The sequence below is a fragment of the Nelumbo nucifera genome, chromosome 2 (genome assembly GCF_055504915.1).
Source record: "Nelumbo nucifera cultivar China Antique chromosome 2, China Antique-T2T, whole genome shotgun sequence".
Lineage (NCBI taxonomy): Eukaryota > Viridiplantae > Streptophyta > Magnoliopsida > Proteales > Nelumbonaceae > Nelumbo > Nelumbo nucifera.
The window spans coordinates 42,509,540-42,527,778 of record NC_142650.1 but is presented as its reverse complement, the minus strand read 5'-3'; the positions used below and the strand labels follow the sequence as shown (position 1 = coordinate 42,527,778).

General features: G+C 36.8%; 1 protein-coding gene across 1 annotated transcript; it reads right to left on the bottom strand.

Moving 5' to 3' along the window:
* Positions 1-2,629: 2,629 nt before the first annotated feature.
* LOC104599315 (uncharacterized) lies at positions 2,630-10,327 on the bottom strand. Its single transcript, XM_010261800.3, has 4 exons — positions 10,171-10,327; positions 9,023-9,231; positions 4,340-4,432; positions 2,630-3,385 (listed from the first exon to the last, which is right to left on the bottom strand). The coding sequence occupies exons 2-4, from the start codon at positions 9,127-9,129 to the stop codon at positions 2,875-2,877; spliced, it is 711 nt and encodes a 236-aa protein (XP_010260102.1). The 5' UTR covers positions 9,130-9,231; positions 10,171-10,327; the 3' UTR covers positions 2,630-2,874.
* Positions 10,328-18,239: the final 7,912 nt, after the last annotated feature.

Below are 18,239 nucleotides of genomic sequence, written 5' to 3'. Positions count from 1 at the left end.
CTAAGAGAAGTTCCCTCTGAAGTTCCCTATAAAGGGGAGGGGGGGGAGACTATCTTTTGGCATCAATCACTCAATCAATCAATTACTAAAGTTCCCTCTGAAGTAATCAAGAAAACTTCAAGAAGGAAATCAGCAAAGAGGAAAGCTTCAAGAAGGAGGTGGCGGCAAGAAGAAGAGAAGATTTCAGCTCCACTAGCGAAATCATGAGTTCTTTTTTTCCTCTTGTTTGCTTTATTTTCTTTATCATGAACTGATTTATTTATAACTAGGGCTGTGAAAAGCCCAACCATGATAATGAATATATTTTTATTATGATTCATCCAAGATCGTATTTCCATATAGTTTATGAGTTATTTGCTTAATGCGATTAGGAGTGACCATCTCTTAATTGATTAGATTTATATGAATGAATCGGGAGAGGAATTCATATATTATACCATATAATTCATGGTGTGAATTGAATGGTATATAGGGATATATACACATGATTCATTTGAATGTATGAGTTTTTCTTGCACTTAATGCATTTCTATCTTGAGAACTCTAGTCGAGGGATCGAGGGGTTACTTGATAGAAGTAGGTTTAATATATCTTGGGAAAGAATATTAAATAAAATTGGGAAAACTTCAGTTTATGAGAATGACAAATTATCTTGGTTAATTGCATCCATTAATATTCATTGGAATGGTTAGGTGGACCAATGGTCCTAGCGATTTTAATTAATCGTTGCATATTCAGTTATTGATTACCCTTGCTTTTATTTTCTTTTTCTATTTTTAATTTTCAGTAGTTCTTATTGTTGAATCTGAATTTCGGTTGTCCAAATAATTAAAGAATGTTGTAGTTCTAATACTTATTTTGTTAAATCCTCGTGAAAACGATATTTTTATATTACTTGATAACTAGTGCACTTGCTAGGGTTATAATTATAGCTATCAATGATCATATGTCATTCACAACAGGTTACCAAACTTGTAGAGGCCTAGAGAGTATATTTTAGTTCAATGCGGTCAACCCACATGGGATCAACTACATCAATCACATTTGTTTGGAATCTGGATGCTTAAATAATTTTTTATTACTTCCACCAAAGTCCTTGTTGGTCGACGTATAGTATATATCCTCTTCATTTAAGTTCTGTTGGTCGACATATAGGACATATCCTCTTCATCTAAGTTCTAAGTTCTGTTTAATGCTAAATCCATTGTCAAATTATGAACACTAAAATCATCTCTTGCAACTACCACAGTTACTCACTCCCAAGTCTTATTTTTGGTCTGCCCCTAGTTCTTCTAGCCACTTCTAGCTTGTGGGTGTTGTAGCCGGTTTTCTATATGTAATCAAGCCATCTCTCCCGGGCTATTCATAGGTTCCCTGAGTTCCCTTGTAGATTGAAAGAGTCCGCATGAATAAGGAACTCCATTGGATGACACAGGATACACTAATCAAAAAGACATCTGAAGATCTCTCAAAAAGGAATCGAAACAGACTGGGCCCCCTTTAGATAGAGATAGGGGCAGCTCCTCCCGCGAAAGCTCAATAAAGAAGCAGACCAATTAGCAAAAGAGGTCAGGCCGCCTCAGGCGGACCCGGAGATGGTTTTGGTCGAAGCTAAAAGACGGCTGGACGAACTGAAAGACAAGATGAGAGTCATTAAGTGGGCTGTTGAGGGCGCAGGTGTCATTGTGATGCCTTGCCCTTTTTCGCTCCTGCAATCAAACAAAGGAAAGCCTTTATTGATATGATATAAAATCGCTCACCCGTTGCTTGTTGCCCTTGCTCCAGTCAATCTTTCGCCTTTATTGATATGATATAAAACAAACAAGCTTACTAATAATAATAAAGGGCGTAAGTCAAATCTCGAAAGGTTTCTTGCTTGACTTAGAGAAATAAGCGCTTCTATTTATATTATTTTATTAGTAAAGGCGCGTTAACGCATCCAGCGAAACAAGCGACGGACTGAGCGCTGAGGTGCCTGAACTTGCTGCCGGTGCTTGTAGCGGCACTGCTCGATTAGCGCACTAGCAACAAGCAACGGATTGAGCGCTAGCACGGCGCTAACGAGCGGCTGGGCTACCACACCGCGCAGTAGGCTCGAAAGCCGGAGTACATGTTAGCGCATTGTAGTTTTTTCGCTTGTTGCATCCGGCTTTCTTGCTGCTCACGTTTTTCATCATACTGCTAGCACGCTCCGGCTTTCGAGCCGGAGCAACCTTGAGCGCTGACGCGCGGCGCAGTAGCGCATTCAATACTTTTGAACGAGCGCACACGGTAGTTTTCATCATGCTGCTAGCGCACCTGTAATTTTCCCGCTTGTTTATTCGCATGCTGGCTAGCTCGTGCAATCAACGAAAAATTCCTTCACGCTTAGCTTAGTAAGCTAGCTTGGTAAGCTAAGTAAGCCTGGTTCTCCGGGCACCATGGTAGGACGTGGATCGCTCATGATGATAATGGCCTTCTCCATAATGTAATGTAATGGCCTTCAGTTCCAAATTCTAAGTAGTAACCTAAACTTTCATAGTTCACCACTCATCCAAGAATGAGAACTGCCAGTCATTTTTTGGACATGCTATTTTTTCATGCATTCAAAGCACTCGCCACATGAAACTCATCCACTGCTAGTAAACGATAAGTTGGCGAGCCACAGCCCCCAAGGAAAAGGATGCGGTTCTAGATTGCTATCAAGAAAACACTAACAGAAAGATCTCAGGCTGTGAAGAGTTTAAGAGAATCCAAGTACAAGAAGAAAAAAAATGGCCAAAAAACTTTCTAATGCACGTCATATTCAAAAGAGAACAAGTACTTTCCAGAATTGCAACATATCAAAAACTTCCAATGAATAACTCCACCTACTACCTGCAATATATTCCCCTCTCAGTATCTGCGTAGTCCCATTCGACCCGAGGGGCACTCGAATGCATGGTGACCGCGGCCACCACAATTCTGGCAGATGACAATCGAGACACAATCACGACTAATGTGACCCGGTTGGCCGCAGTTGCGGCAGAATATGTCACGGAAAGGTCCACCAGCTATCTCCGATGCTAAGCCAGACTTGAGACACTGACGGGCAACATGACCCGACACATTGCAGATATTGCAGACAGGTTCATTAGGGCATTCACGGGCCAGGTGGCCAGTCTTGCGACAGTTGTTGCAGGCCTTCTCATTGGTGCAGTCAGCAGCAATATGGCCTGGCTTGTAGCAATTGTTGCAGAGTCTTGGGTCATAAGGAGGTAAGCCTGAACCAGAGCACTCACGAGCCAGGTGACCTGTTTTGCCACACACATGACAGATTGGATCGTTGTTGCACTGGCTTGCAACATGTCCAGGCTCCTTGCAGTTCCAACACATGGTTGCTGAGTTACAGTCAGAGGCAATGTGACTAATAAGAGAAGGCATTCAACAAAAAATACACGTTAGTTTATTTCTGCAGACAAATGGATAGATCGATGTTTGTCGTACCAAGTTAACGAATTGTCACCATGAAATTTAGCACACTTTGCATTGGAAGTGGAAAAAGAAAATATGCAGCAGCTGGATTAGCCAATCTATGGAAAGCAAGGGTAATCTTATTAAGGTAGAAATTACTAATCAAATGTTGTTGTATAACACCCAATAGATAGTAAGCTTAATAGTCAAAATACAAGTTTTTTCAATGAACTGCATCGTCCATTATGCTGATCTAACTATACTTCGGAGCAATGAAAGAGACGATACTATGGAATGTGCAGTTATAATGCACTCCTTGCTTATGCAAAGTATGAAATGCCACAGAATTTTCCCAATGGAAATATGGTATGGCCAGTAAGTGTAGGCTCCAAAAACGGAAACATGAATCAATCCATCTAGGCTCTTAGTATTTTTTTTTTGCAAGGGTTGAGACAAGAAGGTGAATCAACCAAAAATTTAGGTTGCAAATTGCTCAGATGCTATCAAGATGACTTCTAAAAGAGGGGAAAACAGTTTTTTGTAATAAAAATTATATGCTCTATTCAGCTGGAGAGAAGAAAATTGAGTTATTTATTTTTTCCGTGAGAAAATAAGTGGAATTCAAAAAAGAGATGCATGGATATAGTGTATCCACAGTTTCTAGCTGTGCAGAGTGGGATGGGGGTAATTTTATCTTTAATACTATTACCTTTTCTCAAACTTTTTGTGAGAAAAAGACGAGGCATAAACAGATGAACTTTATTGTCAAAAAATGCAAATGCATTGTATCTACGGGACATGTTCTATGATCAATGCCAACTGCTAAAACACCGTTTAAATGGTAGTAAAATTTTGTCAGTTCATAAATCAGCATCATCTTAAATACCAGTAAAGAAGCCCATCTTACCCAGGAAGTCCACAATTGTTGCAGACAGCCACGTTAGGACAATCTCTGGCATAATGTCCAGGTCGTTTACAGTTCTTGCATAGATAATCTTGCCTGATAAGAAAAATAATGGCATCAGCTACCTAAAACTCTTAAAACTCAAAGATGACAGTAGCCACCAAAAGATTCCCATCATACTTAAATAACACAGCCAAAATGAAAATGTTCTAATGTTGGATACATAAGGAAATAAATAAAAATAATAATCTTTAGACAATTTTCACTTTATACACATCAGTGATAAAAGAAAATTGATAGGGTCACTGATCAAGAAGTAAAAATCAAGAGCTACTCATAAATCTAAATTAAAAATCACAAATAACAGCACCCACTGAGAACCAATGTGGTCTTGGTGAAATATTGCTCACTCAGGAAGTGAGCAATTGGGAAAGAAGAACATTATGAATATGGGAGTTTAAAAATAATATTAATTAAAATACAAAAAATCCAAAATGAAAAAAAAATTAAAAATATTACTAATTAAAAAATACATACTTAAACATAACACATACCTAATGTAAAAACACATAAACATACATAAAAATACATAATTATAATGCAAAAATATAACATAAATCATATGCATAGTGAAAACGTAAAAACAAAACCAAATATCACATACAAAGATATTCAAGCATTCAACAATTTAAGCATGAAGAATTTCAAGCTCTTTATTTACTCTGTAAATGCATTGCTCTAATTTACAAACCGCTTTTTACCAAGCCCCTTGAGGCAAGCCCAAACAAGTCCATATTAGGGTCTTAAATTCTTAATCCCTAGTCCATAGTTGTCAAGGCCCGCCTAGGCGACTAGGTGCTTTTCAAAGAACGCCTCGCCCAAACGCCAACTATGTTAGGTGCATGATTATATAAATATTTATTAAATAAAAAAATAAAAAATATATAATATTTTATTGGTTGTTTTTAGTTATTATAATAGAACCTATTGCATGTTATCATGCTTTTGTATTGAGGAAAGTAAAAACAAAGTTAATCTCAAGGGTTTCACATTGACAATAGAATTGAAGTATCGAACTGAGGAAGATGAGAGAGCAACAGCCTCCATCGTTCCCACAATCCTCTAAAGTCAAGGTGAGTTAATCCTTCTTCTTCTTCTTCTTCTTCTTCTTCTTCTTCTTCTTCTTCTTCTTCTTCTTCTTCTTCTTCTTAGTTTTGTTCTCTGTTTCCTGGTTTAAAACAGTGGTCACGCCCCATTTTCTCCTCTTCCTTTTTGTATCTTTTCTCCAAGTTTTTTGAATCATTTTATTGGACTAAAACAGGGGCTCCGCCCCCTTCTTTTGTTCTTAAATTTTCCTGCATGTTTTCAGCTTTTTTTTTCTCATTATTGGTGTCTGAAACAGGGGCTCCACCCCTTCTTTTATTTTAAATTTTTTTCACTAGCTTTTCTGGGTCTAAAACAGGGACTCCGCCCTCTTCTTTTTTTCTTAATTTCTTCATTTTTTCAGCTTTTGTTTGTTCTCATCAATGGTTTCTGAAACAGGGGCTCTGTCCCTTCTTTTCTTCTTTTATTTTAATATTTTTTCACCAGATTTTCTGGGTCTAGAACAGGGGCTCCGCCCCCTACTTTTCTTTTTCATTTTCTTCTTTTATTTTAGTATTTGTTCCTTGTTGATCTAAAATAGGGGCTCTGCCCCTTCAGTTCTTTCAAGTTCCAAGCACAAAAGTAAGTGCAGAATACATAAATCCAAAAAAAAAAAAACTAGTTCAAAAGGGTAGAAATCCATCGGAAACCTTAGTTTTAAATTCCATCACCTAGGCGAGGGCTAGGTGGCTAGGCACCTGAGTGCCCCATGGTTGCCTAGCCTCGCCTTGGCGCCTTGAAAACTATGCCCTAGTCCCTACTTAAAAATTTGGTTTTATAATTTACTTTTAGTTCCTTATTTTAACAAAAAAGTGTCTTCTATTAGGAAGAATGAAACGGACAACATTAGCAAAGCGAACCAGGGGTGTGCCTTTCTAAAGCTAGGTGTGGTGCAAGCCTTGAAAAGTGCAACGCCTGTGCGCCTAGACATGCCTTTTCAATCACAGCAACAACTCAAACTCTGAGGATTTTCTAGCCATGGATTAGACGTGCAACACTTAAAGCAAAAATGCAGGGAGGCATCCAAAGTCCTATGTGATGGGAAAATAATACTTAAGCTAGAAATATAAGTTTTACAAAGCAGCTACAAGGCCAGTAACTGTAATATCATATGCAGCCAATTGTAACGTCATATGTCAAAAAATGAGAATGACAAAACTGGAAATGTTCAGATGGATAAATAGGAAAACAAAAAAAGATAGAAATTAGATAAGAAACTAGGAGTAGCCCCGATAGGTGACAAAGTGAGGAAAAGTAGACTAAGATAGTTTAGTCAAGTGCAGAGAATACCATCATCTACAGCCCCAATAAATAGAAATGACCTGTTATAGGGTCTAGAAGAGCAAGGGATGGGCCACAACAGATATGCCAAATGGAACATATACTAACACAAGTTGGTATTTTTGGTGTAAAAGCAGTTTCCAGTCTGACCAAAAGGTTTCCCCTCACATGAAAGGGGAGGAGGATTGCAATTTATAAACCTTTCTTTTCCAGCAAAGAGCTTAAGAGAGACTAGGGGAGGGGGTTTGCAATTTATAAACCTTTCTTTTCCAGCAAGAGCTTAAGAGAGGCCATTAGCCCCTCATTCAAGTCCACCAGCTGGTATGTTCTCATCCATATCTTTTCAAGGCTTTGATTGCAGGTGAGCAAAATACCTCCTTTCATTCTAAGAAGATATGGTAATCCCACATTTGTCCCATAGTTTTTTCGAAGCCTGCTTGAAGAGAATAAATACTTGTGACCTTCTCCAGAAGAACATTGGGAAATTGTCTCTCCATTTAGACTTGCATCAAGGTTCGAAATTTTGTTATGTACAGTGTTTTAAAAGCGCAAGGTGCAGAGGTCAATTTGCGCCCGAGGCACAAGGCGCAAAGTAAAGCACACGCCTTTTTGACGCAAGGCACAAAAATTTAAAAAAATGCTAAAAAATCAAGAAAAATGTCAGAAAATTAAAAAAATGCCAAAAAAATTCAAAGAAACAAAAAATATTAAACATAATATTAATAAATAAACATTAGATGTAAAGCATATTCAAATGAGAACTTAAAAATTAAAATCAAACATATAAAACATTTTCAAGCATGTAAAACCTCTAATCTCTTTTTTCACTCAATTGCATACTTCAAGTAGCTAATGTAATGTAAAACATATTACATTCCTGATTCTACGAGCCGCCTTTGTGCCATGCCCCTCAAGGCAAGCCCAAAGAAGTTCACGTTAGGTGTTAAATCTTAGTTCTCACACAAAAAAAAATAATGAATTTATAATTTTAATTGCTTTTTAAGAAAAAATTTATAATTTTAATGAGTTGCCTTTGTGCCACGCCTGAGGCGCAAAGTGCACTAGGCGCACCAGGTGTGTGCCTTTTGAAAGAGCTGCGCCTAGGACCTAGGCGAGGCGCATACCCTAAAATGCACCTCGCCTAGGCGCACCTTTTAAATCACTGGTTATGTATCAGCCGATTCATCATATTGTTGGGTGAAATGGGCTCTAAACAAGCTAGAAACAGGCCACAAAGCCCTCAATTTATTAGTTTGAAATCTGCCTTTGGTTTTCCCAACAGAGCAAGCTGGGCAGAACATAAAGAGATTAAATAATCAAATGAAAACAAGTACAAAAAAAAAATTTATAAATGGGTGAAGAAGAGCTCAAATAGAAATTAATGGTGTGTTAAGTAAATAGAAAGAGCCAGTGAGGATGACTCTTTTACTAGTTAGAAAGGATTGCAGAAATTTGGTATTAAAAAATGCAAAGGAAAAGAAAGGAAAAATAGCAGAAAAGTAAAAAGAGAAATGACAAAGTCGAGGAGAAAATTGAACATGTAAGAAGAGAGAAAAGAGAATTTGAAATTAAGAAAAAAATGTGATTCAATGGACTAGTATTCAACAAAGGAATTGAATAACTATAGTAAATAAAGGATAGGTCCTAGTAGACTAAGCACCATTCTGCACTCTTGCGAAATATATGGAAACAAGATAAAAGATTTAAAATCCAATCCAGTTTATTGAAATGCCAGTCAAAAACCAAGGAAATGATACAATAATGTTCTAAAAACACTTATTAAAATAAAATAGTGTTATACAAGTACAACTTGAAATGGTCAAACATTTTGTTTCAGGTGAAATAAAGTGAACCTTATAATTTTGCTGTGCTTTTAACGATAAACTAAAGCATTGATTTGGTGCAATTTCAGAATAATGGACATTGTCTAAATTCAATACAGTATTCACTGAAAATGAATTTTTATCTTGATTAGGAAGATAAATACTCTAAGAAACAGCAGTTGAAAAAATCAACATAAATAAATATCATGATTGAAAATGAATTTCAATCTCACTTGACCTCATGGTCCAGGTGTAAACAACTAATGGTTTCTTATCATCACTTAACTAAGCGAAAGCAAGCCAGAACGGGGAAGAAAAGGACCAAATGATAAGACCCAATAACCAGAGTCTAGCAAGGGGAACCCGTGCAACAATATCACATTATCACAAGGGAAAAATAGCAATAAAGGTTGGAAAGACATTGATAAGATTTACGGACCTGTAACTGCGGCGATCCCTTCGATAGGGAGCATCACGGTAAGATGCACGCTCGCCACTGCGGAACCGCCTAGCTCGTGGAGGACTCCTGCTGCTGTCTGGACTCATATCGAGGAAATACAAAATATCCCAATTAAATTCTTCAGATATAGAGATCCAAAACTACAACAACTCTGGAAACCACCGATCAAAACCACCAATAGCTCCTTCCTGTCCAAATCACCACAAACCAAACCACCTATATAAATTCAAGTCCATCTCCAGTTGGCTCCAAATCCCTAACTCAAACTTTAACCCGCCGTATATAGTTTAATAAAACAGAAGCCCCAAACCCAACAAATGGAAGGAAGTGTAGAAATTTGAGAGGGGGAGGGGAAACAAAAGAAACTACTTTTTCCCTCCTTCGACGTTACCATAGCTTACAAAGAATCAGCTGCACGCCAACGGAAACCTGAAGTTAAAAGCACAACACCCTCCCCCCCCCCGGCACCCCCAACCGTTAAGAACACTAGATAAATAAGAAATTAAAAAAAAAAAAAAACTTATTAGGGGAAAAAAAGAGCCAGAAGCCAAAATCCCTAGCAAGAGCGATAAGAAAATGTTTAAAAAAACGATATTAATCCTGAATATCAACTAGTTGAATTGTAGTTTGAAATTGTTTTAGTTAAAATGAACATAAACATAGATGTGAAATCTCGTCGAAGGAAATATAAAAGCAAATGTGTGAGAAAGAGGAGAATAAAGGCAAGCCTCCAGCAAACTCTGAAACCCAAACTAATACCTCCAGATTCCAAAGAACGCTAGAAATTTAAACAAAACGCACTTCACCAACAACAACGAAAATCCAAAACCCTAATATCCAAAAAGAGCCGATACAAATAACTGTCGCTTCGGCCTCCATTTTACCCGAGGTCTCGCATCGACCATTAAATGTAAAACATCAAAACTTTTCCATCTACCGCGTCTAAAAATCCATGTAAAGGAACGGAATATGGAGTATAACTTAGCAATGCGTTCAACCATTGACAAGGTGAGAAATCGAAATTTCGCTATGAACGAGAGCTCACGACGAAACCGATCTCCAGACCTCTCCGGGTGAGACGATTGTATAGAAGACACGATGGGAAACAGAAATCAGGAAGCACCGACCTTGCGAATTGCTCTGTGCTACGACCTACGAGGAGTCCAGACTCCGAGCGACGGAGCGAAAATACAAAATGAATCACAGGGGTGATTACCCGATAAGAAACCCTAACAAATGGGTAGTAAAGTGTAAACTTGAGAAAGGGCTCCTATATTCCGGGTCAAGAAGGTAGCTAATATACGACCCTACGTATTTCACCCACTTGGACAAATGCTCTCGCTAATCCTAACCGTCCATCGGAAAAATACTATCCCAATCTGCCATGTGTTTATTCGAAATCCACGCCAGTTCGAGACGGGATTCACCGCAGGCAAATCAGAAAAAATTGCCACGTGTCAAGAAACAAAAAACGACCGTGTTAAAACAAAATAATTGCCACGTGCACTCTTGTGTGCAGGGGTGCATTCCCAATCAAATTGAGACACGTCAGAATTTGTATAGAACTCTAACTCAGATATGAGAATCATTTAAACGGTAATAATTAAAAAAAATAAAAGGAAAATTTATAATTTTAGGGTATGTTTGGTTTGAAAGAAAAGGTAGAAAAAGGGAGGGAAAGACGGGAAAATTAATACAAGGTTTGTAAAGATTTTTCTATCTTTTCCTTCGTTTCCTTACATTTTCCTTTAAACCAAACATAGCTTTAACGTGAAGATTATCCCATGGCAAAATTTAATGTCATCTGTAAAACCCTAATCCCTTTCTCTTTGTTTAACATAGAACTAGCAAAGGAACCGTGCTGAGCATGGGAGTGAGGGATAAAATAGAAGGTCTACTTTTAAGTTGATAGGATTATTATATAATAATTATCTATTATTTACCAATTTTATAGAATTGTTTTACTTTTTTTCATCTTCTTTTAATTTCTTTGCAAGTTGTAGTTGTCAACCGGTTGATTTTAATTGCTCTCAAGAAAGAAAAACACCCTATAAACAATTAAACAAAGAAAAAGAGTCAGATTAATTAATGATGGGAAGGACTCAGAAGTAGTGGGAGAAAGAAGAACAACACACGTACAAACAAATCGAAAGAGAGTTTCATCATTCAGTAATCCCTTTTGTACCACCTAGTTCTTAAATTTGTGGCTCGAGGTCTTTTGGGGCTGTTGTGGCTTTGGAGTGACTCAAGATCCTCCCTCTCTGCACTTCCCATAACTGAGCCTTCACTCCATACCATTAAAACCAACCAAAGCATGACAGCAGGAGAGACCCCTTGCCACACAAATACACGCGAGCATTAGTGATCTCATAACTCATAAGCGCTTTTATTGGGTAACCCATGAGAAAGTAGAAACCCCGTCTGCATACCAGTCATTGGCTTGAATGATTTCACAACTATTTTGGTGTCTTATATTTAAACCCAGTTAATGAATTACATTGTGGATCTCCAAGAGGTGGTTTACTCCATGAGAGCCTTCCCTTCTGAATTATGATCACTTTCATAACTCAAGCAAAGAGATAGAGAGAAGCTAAGAATCTTTGTCCCCACTTTACCCCATTTTCCATCAATGGAGAAGGGCTCCATCTTGATTCAATAGCTATAGCTTGACAGACCAAAAAAAAATGGACAGCAACATTAGACCCTTTTCATCTAGAGTAGACCACCAGACTCCACCTTCCTATACGACTATGATGACGACCACCCATTTCCGGGTGGGTAATAGGTTTCACCTTTGCCGGTCCCTCACTCTCTAGCTCTTCTTATAATATTATTCTGCAATCTGCACTTGGGTAATGTGTATTTGATTTTCTTTTATCAGGAATGGAGGTGAAGCATCGTCCGGAGGGGGAGACAGCTATGCTGAGGTGGGCACCGATGATGAGTAACAACAATAATGGTAATAATCATGATATCAATAATATCAATAACCAGGAGAGGAAGAGACGGTTGACGAGTGATCAGATAGAGTCATTAATTAGAGCGGAGCTTAATTATAGGAGGAGATAAAGCTAGAACCTGAGAGGAAGATGAAGTTGGCTTGGAGTCAACCATGAAATGACGACGGAGCCAATAGTTTATGGGTATTGTTCTCTGGTGGAGCATTGTAACTCTGTATTCAAAGTACCACAAGGTGATTGGCGCCAAACAATAGATCAGGGGTGAAGAGGAAACTAGTGTATACTTTTGTTAATCAGTGTTCAAAGGCGGTTCTGGTATTTGATACGTCACACCTTCAACCTTTACACGTGATTCAACCATAAATGAAAAAAGACAAAACATAAACATGTGAATTTCAATCCCAATATCTTATTTCTCATCTATTTGCACAATGAAAGAAAATTCATGTGTGGATACCATTTATTGCAAGAACAAGAAGCCACATCGTCCTAAGTAAGACCTTTTCCATTTTAATATATATATATATATATATATATATATATATGTATATATAATGAAAGAAGAAGAAATCTGAATTAGTGGTGTCAATGGCATTCGAAAATCCATTTTGAATTTGAGATTCGATATAATCAAATCGAATTTAGACAATTTGAATATCTAATCGATTGAATTCGAATATCCTATTCATATCAAATAGCTAATCGGATTCGAAATCGAATATGACCTAATTCATTTCAATAAATATCCAGATTCAATCGCTTATTTAATTCTTATATATAATATATAAAATTTTTAAATGTTTTATATAATTTATATACAATAATTAAATTATATAAATATTTTATATATTTATATACTTTATATAAATAAAATAGTTATTTTATATATTTATTAATTACTTAAAACAATTAATTAGTCAAATTCAAATTGAATCGAATATTATTTTTCAATATCCATCGGATATCGAATCGAATTCAGATATTGAATTTTTAAATCAGATTCAAATTTGAATATTGCTTGATCTTATTCGAATTCGATCCATTTACACCCATAATCTAAACTTCCACTACATGATAGCCGACTTTGATCTAAGGCGGCGGTCTTCTGTCCGCCCCCTAAACCTCTACCGGCTTAGGTCAAGACTGTCGCCTTAGGTGGTCGGTTCAAACTACTCTAAAGTGGCGGTAACACCGAGCCGCCGGCTTAGCATTAATCAGGCGGCGGTTTAGACCGCCACATTAGATTTATATCAAACTCCCTCATGTTCTTATGTGGCAGTCCGAATTGCCTACTTATATGCTAGATGACCACTGCCTTATGTGTTGTTTGTGGCTAAACTGTCGGTTTCATGACCGTCGGCTTAGATTTTTTTTTTCATTTAATTCTAACCTTTTTTTGGTCATGTTGATAGCTAAGCCAACGAACATGACCGCCAGCATATACCTATTTTTTTTAAAAAAATGTATGTACCCGCTTAATTGTAGCATTTCTATGGTACATGAATTTTTTATTGACAAAAATCAATTTAAAATGAAATCTGTTAATTCAAAGATTATATATTAAAATATCCAAAAGACATTGTTCAAATACAATATCCAATTGACATATAAATAGTACAAGAACTTAAAAAATAATAAAATTCTCTAATAATGCAGCACATCTTTCAATGCAAATCCACTTAGCATATTGATTGAACCTGCAAATCAAAACATATAAATATTAGAATTATATTCAAGTATTTTAACTATAAAGATAGAGGACTAATAAAGGAAAATGAATATTCAATTTATTCCTTATTCACTATTACTAAAAAACATTAAAATTCAAATTAAACTAATGACAACAATAATTATGTAATCTTAATTTAATGGGAGATGACTTATTTTGAACACTTCCTATAATTTTATAAAAAAGGACCAGACCTTGCCTGGTTGGTAAATTATTAGTTGTTAAATGTGAGAATGGTCATTTCATGCTAAAATACTAATATTGGGTTCATGTCCAATCCATCCCTTCCAACTGTATTATGCATAAAAATATATATGCAAGGTGTATTACTGAATCCACAAAGAGTAAGAGAGCAAGGAAATATATATGTGCATTACTAAAGAAATCTATGGTCAGATTAGCTTCTACTTCTTGACATGATTTCTGCCGGTTAAAGAATCTTACAAAACTAACTCTGTAGTTTGTAAGATTCTCTAACTAGCAAAGGTACTTTTCAGTTAGGAGCCTGATCTTACAAAATCTTACAGACTGATCTTCAGGTTGTAAGCTCAGGTTTTGTAAGATCAAGAGTTAGGAACCTGATCTGTTGTCAACTCTCAGTAAGAGGTTGTACTTTTGTAATATCAGGTTTTGTAGGATAGTATCCAAAATCCTATTCATGTTCGTCCCAACATGTGCCTATCTAATCATTTGTGTTGTCCCCAGACTCCCCATTTCTCAAGCATAGAGGTGTTGTCCCCACCTCTCATGAACTTAATCGAAAAACTCCTTGTTTTTGTCTTTTAACGGTTCAAATAATTAAATAATCAAAATTTCAAAGATACAGTGGTCTATCCAACTTCATTCACGCTCATCCTAAGAGTCGACTCAGGAATAAGCTCCAAACTGAGAATGTGAATAACAAATCAAAGATGAACAAACAATTTTGTGTCTCACCAGCCCGATTCCACGATGTAGAGAAGAGTGATGTAGAAATGGTCAGGTCCCTTCCCCAAAGTAAGGTTAAAAAATGCACAATTAATTACTATCACTTATTCACCACATGGTTTGATGAACCTTATCCCACCAGTCTTCTTGCAAGCAACTCTGCAAAAAAAATAAAAATAATAATAATAATAAAAAAGGGGGAGAGAAAACAAAGATCAGGGGATCAGAGAATTCAAAGTAAATTGGGTATGCTGAGTTTCAAGAGTTTATTGCTTGGGCCATTTTTTGGATAAGTGGGGTGGAAGAGGTACTAATGAATAATTTGATTTTGGAAGCTTTGAAGGTAGAGAGGATGAAGGGGGTTCTGGTTTTAATGCTAACCAGACAAGTGGGTTCTGCCCTGCACCCTTGTAAATCTTGAAATGGAAATTGAAGAGATTATGCATGCCATGGAAATATAGAAGAGATGCCACTAAGTTTAATGGAAGAAGAGAGCATTCCTGCTATAATAATGTCTGCTAGGTACATTTTCATATTACAAAGGCTAATTATTGGATAGTCCAGGTCAATGAGTTGGTGGGCCTTATGCATGGCATGGAATGCAAGGTTCAATATTATATTATTGATCCAACTAAAATTGATAGTCACCCAATGTTGGTACTGGCTATCTGGAGTCTTGGGAGGGGTGGAATGGATACAGACCTAACCTTTGAAATTGTTTACACACAGTGGCCACTCTTAGACTTAGACCTGTATTCTAATGCTTGTCAGCCTGATATTTTACAATTATACCAAGCAATGGCCCCCATTTTCATCCAAGTCAGATGTGAATTTTGTCTAAAACACTTTGGAAACTGTAGATAAGAAAATCTTATCTGCATCTAGAAATATCGGAATATATAAACCGGTTACTGAAGCTAACCGAGTTAAAAGTTCAAAGGACTTACAAGGCTACAATATCTGTACCATATATTTATGGGAGATTGATGTTTTTTTTTTCGGCAACATGAATGGTTTTTTTTTTTTTTCAAAACAAAAAACAAATGCCACATAAATGAAATGACATGTTCAGTAGCATACCTTAAGAACTGGTTCACCCCTGTTGGAGGTGGCAGATTTCTTTGCATTTTCTTCTGCTAATAGCTGTGCACGTGTTCCTATAGCAGATTTCTCAAATTGCTCTTGCCTGGTTTTGCAGCATATAAATGTTTGAGAAATAGTACAATATCATTATTACATCCTCTAATGTCTCTATCTTTGTGCTATTATGGACAGAGCGTTAAAGCTCTAAACAAGAGAAGCATCACTTAAATAAGTATTGTTAGATGGTTAAGATGGTGGTAACAAGCACACAATTGTGTCAACATGGTTATGGATTCAGGATTTATCAATCCAGAAACTATATCTATGTAACTTAGAATGGGTGTAATATATTTAGACCTCCAACCAAGGATGGGATAACATTTAAAAGCAATTCCCTGTCCTCATCACCTTTCCAAATGTTTGACCAAAATTGAGGTGGGACTTAAACCCAACAGCAGGGCTATTGCGTCAAGTATATTATGTAGGCGTATTATTTCTCTTTGATGGGACATCAGTGTGAGTGTGTGTGTGTGTAGGGGGGGGGGGGGAGGGGGACCTGTTTGCTATTGCCACTGCAAGCTCTTCACCTTACAAGAGCTTTGATTTTACTGCTTTTTAATGGACAGTGGAGAAAGTCTCTTATGGCAGTTAAGGGGATGCCAAATTGCCAGGTCTGTAGATGATGCTATGTTCCCAGACCCCACATCAAAAGGCATTCCCTGGTTCTGTTCATATTTTCCTCCATGTGGTCAGCTACATGAATCTTTTCTTTTACCACTCTACTCAAGAAATGGCAACTGATTTTGGTAGAGTTGAGCCCAAAGCCCACTAGCAAATCCAGAAAAGCAATTTAGGATTTTCCAACTCAAGTGACTGACCTGTCCCTATTACACAGAGTCTGGGACTGCATTCTCAGTCCAAATTGTCAATTAGGGAGTCTGGAAATCTACATCCAAGGTTGGAATTGGTTTTACCCATTCTAAAATGATTTAAGGCCTGAAATTAGTAATGACTTGCATATATACATATGCAAATACATCTCATTGTAAGAAAAATGTATTGTCCTGAGGGATATCGAGATTCAGTCCCCAATTCATAGTTTGTTGACCAATCCTTCCTAATTTACACTTTTGTTGATTAAGTTTCTTTTGCAATTCTTTACATAAGGACTAAGAAAAGACTGGATTCAAACATACACAAGAATTTTTTTTTATAAAACTCCAAAATGGTATTTTCTTCTGACCCAACCCTTTTTTCTCCCCATATACATATATATATTATATATTTTATGTAAAAATGGCAATATCTATCATATTGGAAAGGCATGATACCAAAAGAACTTTGACCAATCAAAACTCCCCATGAATTTTGACAAATATCAGCTTATTCCTTACCACTTTTGTGATAGCATTTGATTGGTTATATAGCACATGGAAAAGATACCTCCAATGGTTTATACATATTTGTCATTGTTTACCTGTAATAACTTCATTTGTGATTGTGATGTCTTAAACTATCATTTTAGAAGTAATATATAAGATATTCTGAGAAGAAAACACAATAGAATTAGTAGGTTTACTGTCAAATTACAGGGACAAAGGCTTGTTAGTTATAAATAATCAGGTCTAATCAGGCCAAATCAGACAAACCCAATTAATAATAGGGTCAGTTCTGGGCCTAGTACTTGCAGGACACTATAGGATCTGTGTTGGGACTGGATCTGTGTGTTTCTTATTGCTTTGGAACCTGGCCTACCTTGACCTGGCCCAAAATCCTCCTAATTGTAGTCTATGAAGACAACATGTGCTAGTACCCAGTCCACTAACAGTGACCAATATTAGCAACAAACTTGCCTTTATCTTGAACCTTTCCTTCAAAGATATGTCTGTTCCTTTCTCTTTGAATACATAGGTTTGCTGGGAACAAATAACCTTTTTATGAGCTTTTGGATAAAGTTTATAAAATTCAAAGAAAATAAGTAACAACAGCTTTCTAAAAAATAACTAATAACAGAAATTAACAGCAAAGAAATAACTATCTTTTTGTGGTTAAACCAAAACAGAAATGTCAGCACAGATAATTAGGATTCAGCACAGATAAGGAAAAACATGATGGCATTTAAGACCTGCGCCACAACCTATGCACAATAGCCCCACAATGACTGGCACAGGCAGGCTCTCTCTTAAGGAGATTGGTGGCAGAACCAAACCTACAAAAATGTTTCTCCAACTAGAGTTTGGGGCATCAGTGGAGATTCATTCAAACCAGACTATGATGCAAAAAAGGCTAAAAACAGAAACGGGAAAATGTGATTGAATGGAGAGAGGAATTTGGGGAAAGAATATAAATGGAACCTTCTCACCTTCAAAGTAAGGAGGTTCAAAAGCAGGATCATCTTACAAACAGGATAGAGCCAGTGGAGCATGCTCAAATTGTGTTGGAGAAATGCCTTAAGTCTTAAAGATTTAATCCCCAGATTGAGAGAAAAAGCAGTATA